General features: G+C 38.8%; 1 protein-coding gene across 1 annotated transcript in view; it reads right to left on the bottom strand.

Moving 5' to 3' along the window:
* LOC147338251 (uncharacterized) overlaps window positions 1-11,006 on the bottom strand; it is a 65,833-nt gene extending 54,827 nt beyond the window's left edge. Inside the window, exon 1 of the mRNA XM_086309458.1 lies at window positions 10,804-11,006. Coding sequence (XP_086165584.1) covers window positions 10,804-11,006 — 203 coding nt within the window. The remainder of the gene's footprint in view (window positions 1-10,803) is intronic.
* Between the last annotated feature and the right edge of the window lie 1,768 nt (window positions 11,007-12,774).

The raw sequence follows: 12,774 nt of genomic DNA, 5'->3' as shown, positions 1-12,774 counted from the left end.
GTGTGCAAAGAAAATATCCCCCAATACCATTAAACTACTGACACCAGCCAGAAACACTGACAGAAGATAGGAGGGGTCCATACTTTTATCTTGCTTATACCATATTCTGACTTACCCTGTACTACCAAATGTTGCAGCAGAAATCAAAGCTCCTTAGCCTGACAATTTTGAATGAAACTTTTAAAATTGTAACCTTAGTGTCTTGTTCTTTACTGCCAGGATGACAGGAGCGGCACCTGCCGTAGTCTTCTGTTGTAGCCCATCGGTTACCATGTGCCTTGTTTTGTGTTTGTTTCTTTCCCTCTCTAGGGCTGGGCGATATGACCTAAAATTCATATGGCGATATAATTTGAAGCATGTGCGGTAACGATATATATCGCGATATATTCTTTTCTTCTGTATAACGTATTTCCCACATTATAAAGGCACACTTAAAATCCTTTAATTTTCTCAAAAATCGAGAGTGTGCCTTATGTATGAATTCTGGTTGTGCTTACTGACCTCGAACCGATTTGGGCGTGCAGAAACCTGTTAAATGTTTTAGTACAACTTTGGTAAGCCGCACTGCTTGATGGATTGTCAGAGCATTACGGCTGCCATAGTGAGGAGCTTCGCGGAGTAATCTGGGTCCAAAACTCCGTCCTCTTCAGGTCCCAATGTCAAACGAACACTAAGAGTTAAAAACGGTCTGGATTCTTTAATCTTTAATAAAATCATCAGCGTTGCTGCTTTATCGGGTGTATCAATTAAGTTTAACATCCATGAAAACAGAATTTATTAAATTTAACGGAGTTAGAAGTTAACAGGAAATTAGCTCGCTAGTTTCCACCTAAACATGACACAGCATGTTCTGACTGAGAGATTTTTGAAACTAATTAAAACGTACAGCTCTGCTACCACTTCCGACATAAATGAAGACAGAAAACTAAACAGCAGTGGCGTTTGCAGGGTTACTGTAGTTGGACTACCTGGTATATAATGTTGTGCTACGTGATTGCTAGTGACACAGATATGTTAGCATAACATTAGCACAGTGAAGCTGGAGGATGAACGCCAACCTTTTTTCCACTCGATAAAAGTTAACGTGAGGGATTCTGGTGGTCAGGGACAAATGCAATCGCATAGCAGGATGCTGTACACGGGCCAAACTTCAGTCAGGGGAACAACTGAGATTATTCATCCACAATACGAGGTTAGTTATTAATATACTGCAACAACATGGGAATAGAACAGCTGCGAGAGAATTCAACATTAATGTATGACATCCCGGTGCATTTCAGACCCAGCAACACGCTCAGACAAAAACTGGATCACCCGAAAGACAAAACGCCAAAACACAGACTTAACAACGTGGTGTATGCTGTACAGTGCAGCGAGGAATGCCCAGACCTCTAACATTGGAGAGACCAAACAGCCACTTCACAAGCGCATGGCACAACACAGAAGAGCCACCTCCACAGGACAAGACTCAGCAGTCCATCTGCATCTTAAGGAAAAAGGGCAATCTTTCAAGGATGCCAATGTTCACATTTTGGACAGAGAGGACAGATGGTTTGAAAGAGGAGTGAAAGAAGCCATCTATGTCCACTGTGAGCGACCATCTTTGAACAGAGGCGGGGGTTTACGACACCAACTCTCTGCCATCTATAATCCAGTTTTGAGATCCCTTCCCAGACGCCTTAACGCCCACTCACATCCTGGGCCATCTGATCTCAGGAATTCGCATGTTAAGGTGGGGCCAGGTTTCACGATGAAGTCACCCGAAACTCTGGCTGATTGGGACCCACACCCAGTTTCACACCTTGGCTCAGGCGATTAGAGGATCATCAGGGGGTCCTTTTGTCCCTCTGTGGGGGGTCACTCCCACTAGGTTTATATCTGGGACTCTCCACCATTTGACCTTAGAACTGAAGAAGCTTCTCGGATGAGAGGTGAAACGTCTTCAAGTAACTTAAAGAAGTCCAGATGCTTTTCTTTGCAAGCTCCTTTGGCCAACATTAATGTATCAATGTTACGGAAGTGGAGGAAGCGCAGTTTTTGGCTTTCCCCATATTTCAAAAGTGCTTCATCTCTTTGCTATGACTATCGGCATAATTTGCAGATGATAATGGTTGTAGCCACTGCAATACTTTCGACCAAAACAAGCGCAGCTTGATGACATCATCAACATGCGCTATCGCGATAGAGATTTTGACTATACCGCTCTATCGTTGGCCACATTTATATTGTTTCTATCGTATATCGTTTATATCGCCCACCCCTACTATGAACTCATCAGTCCAGTGCCTCTGACCTCCGGTATGAACAAGAAAAACTGGAGTTCACAGGATATGTTCTCTGTTTCAGGTCATCCTCTGTAAACCGTACAGACAGCCATGCAACATTCAAAGTCGCTTAAATCACCTTTCTTCCCCATTCTAATGCTTGGTTTACATTTTAGCAGGTTGTCCTGTGTCTCCAAGTTGCATCTTGAGTTGCTCCTATGTGATTGGCTGATATTTAGATATCAGATATTTGCGTTAATAAGCCACTGTATAATTGTACCTTACATTATGACTCCTGAGTGTATCTTGCTACAATGCACCTTAGCCAGGGTTCAAAGCAAGCTCAGCTGCATACCACTGATTGGTCAGAGAGAATCTTCACTATAATTATCACAAGTGTAACACTAGATCTGTGATATGGGGTGCAGAGTGAGCTACAGGCAACTACTCTGACAAATAAGTACACAAATAGGTACATATTTACCTTACTAATGACCAAAAACTCTCAATTATAAATGTAAATATTTATCCAGAAAAAAATAAAAAAAATAAAATGTTGTTCTTCATTTTTAATATCCCAGAATCATCTTTTTCCCCATGGACCTGTGAAGTGAGTACCAAGTTTAGCTTAGAGGGTTTAGAGGGACTTAATGCCTTATATCTAATAATCATAAAAACATCTGTACGTACAGTGTAACCTCTAGAGTCACTTTAGATGTTGGATGTTGTTTAATCTCTCTTTTGTTTTCCATTTGACTGTTTTGCTTGTACATTCACTCGGGAACGAAATGCACCCACTGAGCAGAAACACTTATTGTGTGAAATTTCTTCAGTGTCCCGGATATCTTCAGCAAACCTTATTCTAATTCATGTAATCCTCAGAGATGGCACAGGCCCAGCATGCAGCCATTCAGAATGCACCAGTGCCCTCAAATGCCTGCTCAGTCCCAGAACGCAGACAGTAAGGGCCTCTGGGTAATTTCACACTCTGTTATATGATTTTGTTCAGAAATAATATGGGTTTGGAGAGAAGTTTGAGTTGACTTCAAAGAAAAAAAAAACATATTGGTGTTGCTGAAATTTGACTTTACATAAGTCTAGAAAGACCAGTATATGTCAAATGAATGCAAATATGTTTGTATATGAAGCAAGAAAACTGCAGTAATTGTTATTGCTGCATCAATAAGCAGCTGGCGTTAGCATTATTATCCAGCAGCAACCATTATATTCTAATGAAACTAAAGCAACAGCATTATTGGAATACGATCTATTAACTGTGCTGCATATTTCGTGATGGCAAAAAAACATGAACCGCAAAAAAGCATTGACTGTTTCCTTAATATGTTTCCTTAGAACTGTTGGCTGCAGGGCATCACTGGCTGACACATGTACACAATAACAGCAGACCAAAAGAAGCATAGGGGCATATAATAGCTTTCATGACCATTAAACTTTAAAAGGTAGACATAACTAATATGGTTAAACACGCTGCAGGTTTCCCTTTGTCCCAGACCACCAGTCTCTGATTAGATTGATTTGCACAGACATGACCAATGGCATTAATGTGATAATGCATCATGGGTCAGTGTACTGTTATGGTGCTGGAGAGAATGACTGTGGTCACAATTACGTGACTAGGTTTCTGTTCATATGGCAAACAACACAATTACCACCACGCAAAGGATGCCAAGGTAACGTAATACTCTGTCATTGAAACCCATCTCAATTAAACTGAGGTTGGACAGGTGCCTGGGAGTTCACTGAATAGTTCTTCCCTCCACATCTCGATTTGGTGGTGATGTTTTCTAAGATGAAAAATTGGAGTTCCTCTGTACTGGGAGAGACATCAACTAACTCTTTAAAGTACAAAGCAAGGCCTCCTGGATGTGATAATGGCTTCACTTTACTCTTTCAAATACTCCTGTGATCTAAGCATTTCAAGAAAAAAATTAATTGTTACTCCTGGTTTCATTTTGTACACTCTTTAGTTTTATTAATAATGGTGGTGTGATACTTAATGAAAATCATGCATGTTTTAAAAAAACAACAACAATAATTGATCTAGATTTTCTTTTGCTTTTTTCAACCATGGCATGGCTTGTTTAAAACCTGCTGGCTGTGGCCCTGAGTTTTTTGTTTTTTTTTTAAATAAACAATGTCAAAACAGGAAACGATTTCTGACCATTTACACATAAAAAGGGCAAAGGCAGTAACATCTAATTGATAGTGATTTTTTTGTCAGTTAAGAAACTGTAAGCTTTTTTAGACAAATGATGATATATGATATATGCTGTAATATATTGTTGTGATTTGGCACTATGTAAATAACACTGATTTGAATTAGTCGTCTCTGTGTTAGTCACTCCCTCTTTTATTTTTCCAATCCCTTGTCTCGTGTGAGTTATCTTCAGTTTTGCTTCCACTGTCTTGTGAGTCAGATTCTGTTCAGCTGTGTTCACTCTGCCCTAATTCCCTCCTATGTAAATATTGTCCATCTCTCTGTTCATTGTTGCGTCCTCCCTCATTGTGTGTGCGGCTTCCATCAGTCTGTTTTCTCCCTCATGTTGCGTGGTCTCCCGTTGGTCCGTCAGCCTTTCGTTTTTCAGTTAGTGTGCTCCGCCTTATGTTTAGTTGTTTCTGCCTGTATCTAGCAAATAAAGCTGTGACTCCAAGTCCTGGATCTGGGTCCACTTTCTGTCTGCCACATGCCCTGCTTCCGACTACACTTTTCTAGTCTGAATGAAACTCCACTGTCTTTGCTGTAAATCCTAATCATGTGGATAAATGAATCGATGTCTCGTTTACCCCTGGCATACAACTTGAAGACATAAATGTAGAGGAGATGGCTGATGTTTGCTCTATTCTGTAGTGTGTATCTGTAGCCAGCCTTATTAATGACCTTACTGGGGGGTTCAGGGTTATGCAGAACAGCAGTGGGGATAGTGCATCTCCTTGGTAAATCCCGCACATAATGGGAACTCATACTATTGGCTTGTTTGCCACATCTCCATGGATACAGTTCTAGGCATTCCAGGATCCATGTGTGGGGCATTGAGTTACATAGGCTTCCTTGTAGTCAATTCAGGCAGTACACAGGCCTTAGTACAAAGCTTATAGTCATGAGAGACTGCTATATCTATTGGTAGCTGGTGTTTTACCCCTCTGGTATCCCTGCCAATTCCTTTCAATTCAGCTGTGATGGTTGCTGGATCCTGTTCAGGGAGATTGCTGTGGTCTGCTTTTAGCTCCACTAGCTACTGAGCAATGTTACGTGTTGCATTCTTCTCCCATTTGCTCTTCCAGTACCGCTCTGTCTGTAGCCTTGGTGGGTTTTTCCCCCATATTGTTCCCCTGCCACTGAGAGTACACCGTGGATGGTTTAGTGAAAAAAATGCTGGTTTATTCTTCAGGCTTCTATCTTTAGTATACCTCTTCATTGGTTAGCCAAGGCTGTGAATCTTTGCTTGACAGTTATGCTTTATACATAATTCTAATTAACTATTCATTTACTCATATTTCTGTTTGAATCAAACACCTTTAGCCTATTAGTTTTCTTCATTTAAACAGAGTGTAAATGTAACTAAAACAAAATGTTAATTAATATCCATAACATTTTTGCTATAAAATAAATGGCATTTGGAATTATATAGCTTACAGTTGCCATGTTTGCTACAGGTGAACAATATACAACAATCTGAGGATATCATTCTCTGATATTACCTCAGATTTTAGCTTCTCTCACCAGTTAACCATGAGTATGCATACTCATGGTTAACTATGCTACATGAGCAACCCACAATTTTCCATTAATGCTGGCCATTTTTTTTGAGTCGACTACAGCCTGACATGCTTTTGCCACCTTCCTTAAAATTAGGGGAAGTACATTATTTTCAGAAAAGACGTATAAACTGTGCTGGTTGTCATGACAAAATAGAAGTAACTGATGTGAAGCCCTCCACTGAAACCCCACACTGTCAAATGAAAAGCACTAGCTGGCAACTTCACTTGTGTTAGAGGAGACAAATGGCAGTATGTACTTTGCCAAGGCTTACTAAGGGGCTGGCAGTGACAATAGCTGAGCTTCGCACTGGGAATTGGTGACAAAAATCTTCATAATTTTCTTGGAAATTGCATTGTAAATTAACAAATAGTTGTGTGATCACAGCCAAGACAGTGGCACACAGGTGTTGACAAATTTCTAGCATCATCACATTAACTGACCAGACTGAAATGATGGTCAAATGCTTGGTATGTAATGGAACAGTCACTTGGACTACCTGATGGGTAGGCTTTATCAGATATCAGCTATAAGGACAGTTTCTTATTGTTGTGCCAAGAATCCTAATCAGAATCAGTGGGTATTTGTCTTTTAAACATCCTTTGGGGAAATTCTAGCTGTCTTCCTTCGTGTTTTTTGAGAAAAGAAAAAAACTGACCTGGTTCTTGTTTGAGTACATGACATAAGCCCCAAATATATATATAAGCATTACTATTCTTGTAATTCAATTTAGTACTTAACAATTTAAAATGCACCTCTCTTATATGAATCATGAAAGACAATTATATAGGCTGATCATTAAGTAAGTACAGGAAGTGAATCCTTGACATTACCATTGGATGGGTTAATGATTGAATCCATAGCTCTATATTAACTTTAATTAAACTGATTAATTTCATTTTAACAAAAGAATTTATTGAGGACCAAAGGGAACTTTTAATTCATAATATTAAATTTTAATGCACATAGTATTATGCTCCACCTGTGGCAAAATAAATGATTTCAGCGTAGTGTTAGCCTGACTACTTAAAGGAATGGCAGTCAATGTGAGCCCTCCATTTAATTTTTGGATAATTATCACTATACGGTGGACACTATTATTTTTGTAATTCCAAGACGCCTAAGGTTTGCTTAATTTCCCATCACCCATTTGACCTTTTTCTCTCATTGAAATTTCTTAAGCATTCTTTAGCAGTCTGATAATGGATTCCAGAAGAGGCTAAAATTATGTTTTACTTTAACAGGTGCACAGGCAGAAGGGCAAAAATTATGTTTTATCCTTAATGGTTTTGTTGGATAAAAAGTCATGACGACTCCGTTCTACTGGAAATGAAAGTGTTACACTTTTCTTTGCTCCAACAACTGAACAGTAACTGTGTGCTTTAGCCCATAATAAAGTATACATATTATAACATAACACTCCTTTTTGCAGAGCACAAAGCACTTCGTGGATTTAGAAAATATCTCTATACAACAGGCTGACTAATATCAGTTCATAAATATTATGGTAGTCAATTTAGAGGATGAAATTTTCAAGTCTGTATTTAAACAACAAGTTTGATCTGTGTAACTAAGACTAGAAAAATTAAGTCCTACATCTGATTAAAGTTCAATTTGTGTTTTTTATTGCTTAAAAAAGGCAATAACCCCTCTTGAGTGAGAAAGAGCAGAGCATGTAATTAAATGTTGCATTCTCTCACTGGTTATATTGTTAACCCAGTGCGCATCCGTCAGTGCACATTTACACTTTTCTTAGACCCTTATCAGATAAGAAATTTATGTAGGCATTCAAGACAGCATTTTGTTTTGTGCTAAATGCAAATATGTAGTGAATGTCACTGTATATAATCTTTGCAATAACTTTCTTCCCCCTAACGGCTCACTATAGCCTTCTAGCCCTAGCCTTGTGTATAGCCCACCAATCAGCAACAAGGTGGTGTGGAACAGTTGCTATCTTTCTGCTTGATGGGTACAATTCACATTCAATTCAGTTGTATTTATATTGTGTCAAATCACCACAACACTGCCCAGATAATCATACCACTTCCTATTAGCAAACACTTTGGTGACAGTGGGAAGGAAAAACTCCCTTTATAATAGAAGGAAACCTCCAACAGGAACTGATTATTTCACATCTGATTTCTGGTTATTGTGCGAGTTCTAGAGGGAGTATTACTAATCTTTCCCTGAAACTTTATCCTCAAGACAACACAACTGAACATAAACACGTGACGATAAACTAACAAATACAAAGCTTTGGATCCAAACATGCAGAAGAGAGATGTGTGATATTTCCGTACGTAAAAGGAAAAGTGACAAGTCCAGAGAGGCAAGGACCTATGTACCTGTCATTTCAGTCCTGTTCTTCTTCTTGTGATGACCTTATTATTCATCTCTTACAATTGTACTGTCCAGACAGTCCTGAAGTCTGTATTCTCTTGGGATGACAGGATGGCCTGCTGGTTAGAGGCCAGTGAAATGTGCCCATGTTGCAATGTAGACTTGTGTTAGATATTGATGTAGTACTTACTGTGTCAGTAAAAGTTCTGACCGTGCACCTTTTCCTGTGTGATGTTGGGCTGTGTTTGTGTTCCCTTTCATGTTCTTCAAGTGCTTCATGTTACTTTTTTTTTTTACCTTTCCTTTATTTCTATTTCTACTTCCTCTTTTACGCTTCAGTTCGTGTATACATTCCATAATAGTGATTTAAATTTAAAAATGAATCCTCACAAGTTTAGAAGTGTACTCAAAATGTTCAAGTATTCACTCTGCGAAAAAAAGCAAGTAACTGAAACCTGTAAGACAGTTAACCGCATACAGCAATTCTAAATCCCTTCCCTTTGTCTACCTGTTTTATTTAGACCAGTCCATTATACTGTTCTGTTTAAATAATTTTCAGACAGACTTACTTACCTTCTGGGTCTAAAAAAGTGAAGTCTTAACCCTTTGTATCCCATAATATCTGTGGGCAGCAGTGTATGGAAATATTTTTTCTTACTCATTTCTTTCCTGGTAAGTTTCTCTTTTCTATGCCTAATCTACTGATAATTCCTTAACTGTATTTTAAATATTGTAACTAAATGGTTTACAGCTCAGACCTTGGCTCTAGAACAGAGTTCAGAATCAACTCACTGAGTGTAAGGTGCCAAGCAATGTTCCCTCTATTTTTTCATGTGTCTGAGCGAACAAACAAACTCCCTGAGCGATCCCTTGGACCACTGTGAGCAACATTAGACGCGTGCACTGTGGTCACACCAGCATCGAACCCATCCAAGTTACATTGTTTATTAAAATAATCAAATTACAGCATTTACATTTATGTTAGACTACTTTTAATTAACTGCTTTAGCCCACTTACAATGAAAATTTAAAAACATCTTGTTTATGACCTGTGTAGTATATTAACACTATTGGAAGAAAAAATAACTTGAACTCCAATTTTGAAAACACAACTTTCTCTCTTTTTTTTGTTTTGCAAACAAAGTTTTTTGCAGCTGTTTACCTAAAAATGCAGTCAATCCGGTTTTTTAAGCCAGGAGGAGTCTGCTGGTCTTCGCTGGATCGTTGTCTACGATGCGTCAGTGAGAGTCAAGCTACAGCTCAAGCTAACTCAAGTGTCTATTGTGAATGTTGTAACCCATTCTCGTTTCCTTGCCTACAGACCTCCTGGATAACCTTTCCAGTGTGAATCTTTGTGTCAAGTGTGGAGAAAGGAACTGCGGTCGTGAGTGTGGAGAGTTGGAGAACGAGTGATTCCCCCCCTTTGGATTCCCCTGCAGCCCCGTTCCCCACATTGTTATATATAGCACTGCCCTGCACTTCTTGTATATACACCTGGTGAACTCTTTAAATGCTTGTGTTCAGCTGATTCTGGAGTCCTGCGCTTGAGTCCCCCATGTTGAACTGGAAAAAATACACAACTTCTTACATTCACTGAAATATACTTTGCACATTCACAAACTTCTTACTGATAATATTTAAATTGAATCTACACACATCTATAGAAAACCTTTTTCACAAATTAATTCAGGGTGTGTATGCATATGCATATTTTTTATGATTGATGGGAATGTGCCCCATAATATAATAAAGTTCATTTAAGTATGAAATTGTAGGCGTCATTTTTAGAAGTCCAGAAATGCTATCTACTGCTTCAGCAACCTCTACTGTCAATGGGGCAGTTTAGGCTTCTCTTTTCATTATATCACAAATTAGAGCCTCTGTTCTACTGTAGCTCTAGACCTAAAAAACAAATTATCCAGAAAGCTGCAGTGTTTATGCCTGGCATCCGTCTGTTGCTTCTCAAGTATACAGAAAGTAAAGATGATCAGGACCACCTGCTAGTCCGATGAAATAGACTGATAAGCTGAAGGTTATGATCTTTAATTGATTCTGCTCCCATTTCACTCATGAAGGGAGATGTAGATGAAATCGTTTTTCAACCCTGATGACATGGTGGAAAGTAGGGCAATGCTAGCAAGATGTGCTAATATTTTGTCTAGTCGGACGATGTGGAATCAGATAATTAGACCTGCATGGTAAGAAACACCCCCTTGAAAAAGACTTTTTAATGTTGGATTTTTCTTTAAATCACTGCAGCTGTTTTATGCCAGATATATATATATATTTGTGTAGAGCACACTGATTAGCAGCATTAAAACCACCAGCCTAACACTGTGCACTGCAGGTCCCCCTTGTGGCAAAACAACTGACTGATAGAGGTCCATCAAGCAGTCATGACATAGGCATTGTTGCACTTACGCTGTATAGTAAGCCATCTCAGATTCTTTTGGAGCTGTTGGTGTCAGGGTGGAGCCTGCAGATTTTTCTTTCAGCACAGTTGCTTCAGGTTCCTTGTGATCTGATGGGTTTGCCATCTCAGCTTCATTCCCTGAGCCATTATTGCAGTGTGGTGGCATTGCTGGGTGCATTGTTTTGCTGTCACTGGAGTGGGCTGTTGCCATGTGAAGCTGTGGTAGGTCTGCATTTACAACTGAATCAATTCCTTCATAGTGTGTGTGTGTATGAGATTTTTCAACCAAACACATTTCTTTTAGGGACACATCTTTTTCTGAGAAACTTTTGAATTTATCAAGTCAAGTCAAGTCAAGTCAACTTTATTTGTCGATTCTGCCACATGTACAGGACATACGGAGAATAGAAATTGCGTTACTCTTCACTCCCTAGATAAATAGCAAATGAACATTTAAATATATTTAAATATAAAAGTGATTAAAAAATGCAAGTAAAATAATTAAAAAGTAAAAATTTAAATAAATACAATTTTACATATAACAAGAAAGCTATATAATATACAATATAATAAACCAGGCAGAGTAGTGCAAATAGGCAAATAGTGCAAATGGAGATTTGGTAATGTACGGTAAGAGAAAGTGTAACAACAAAGTCTTATGAGGTAATGGCAGTCCAATGCTCCACAAAGTGACTGGTAACTGGTGCAGGCCAGTGAGTGAGTCAGAGAGAGTGTGTGTTTGTGTGTGTGTGACAGAGTTCAGTGAGACCGTGGAGGAGAGAGGGGAGAGGGGGCAGAATCGGGAGGGAGTTAAGCTTCCTGACAGCCTGATGGATGAAGCTGTCCTTCAGCCTGCTGGTCCTGGCCTGGAGACTCCGCAGTCTCCTCCCCGACGGCAGCAGCTTGAAGAAGCTTTGCATTGGGTGTGTGGGATCAGCCGCTATGCAAAGGGCTTTTTTAGTGAGACGGGTTAGTTGAAACACTGCATATCCCCCCCCCCGGCTGGTAGACCCATTTCATATTAAAAATTGCTCATTGATTATATTAAAGAGGTTAATAGAATATTTCTGTGGAAAATGACCAAAACAACAAATTACTGTTCTAAACAGATTATCATGTCTTAAAACGTGTGTAGAGGGGATTTTAAAAAGGCAGGATATTTTTTTCTTCTTCTGCAACAACTTTTAAACACACTGACCTTTTAGATTATTATAACAACGCTGTTAGCAAACACTTTGTTATTTACTGTTATGTATTCAGTGGCATTACATGTGTCTCTTCTGCCGCAGAAATCACCAAGCGTTAAGGAATTGCAGTCGCCAGTGAGAGCAGAAAACCCCTATTTAAATACTATTGCTTTTATTTTAGTGCTGAGTTAACATTAAAATACAATGTGGACAATGTAACAATAAACTGAGATTCAGCATTAAGCTCCATAAGAGATTGGAACGCTCCCAGTTCAAGTAATTATTGTCTGTAGGTTGTGTGAACCCTTTCTCACCTTAACACTTCCTTTGCAGTGACATTTGAAACATTGTTATTACAAAGATATAAATTACGGTCATACAATAACACTGTGTGAAAGGATATAAAGGTCAAAAACACAGCTAGTCATACTACATCAGTGCTATCATTTTATTAGCTGCTATATCTAATGTCGAGAATTATCTTCGAAACCGAAGATACTATTACTTTCATTTTTGATCTGAGAAGACCAGCAAACGTTTACAAAAAAATTAAATAAGTGAATGAATGAATACAGTTGTGCATTACCTATAAGACACACTACAATCATGAATGACAAAAAACAGAACAAAACAAAAAAAAACAAAGAAAAAAAAAGGGCGCTGTTCAGCTCTAAATATGAGATAGCTTACTGTTCAACAAAAGAATGCAACAAAGTCTATTTCATGACAGCTTTTGTGGACACTCTCATTATGCCTAATTTATTGCAAAAACACAGCGCTTCATATTCGACA

This window comes from Aulonocara sp. 'chitande type north' Nkhata Bay, linkage group LG2, assembly GCF_057382095.1.
Source record: "Aulonocara sp. 'chitande type north' Nkhata Bay isolate Kocher_YH1m ecotype deep benthic linkage group LG2, A_spYH_male_GT1.1, whole genome shotgun sequence".
Classification (NCBI taxonomy): domain Eukaryota; kingdom Metazoa; phylum Chordata; class Actinopteri; order Cichliformes; family Cichlidae; genus Aulonocara; species Aulonocara sp. 'chitande type north' Nkhata Bay.
The sequence above is the reverse complement of the archived record's forward strand: the minus strand, read 5'-3'. Positions and strand labels throughout refer to the sequence as shown.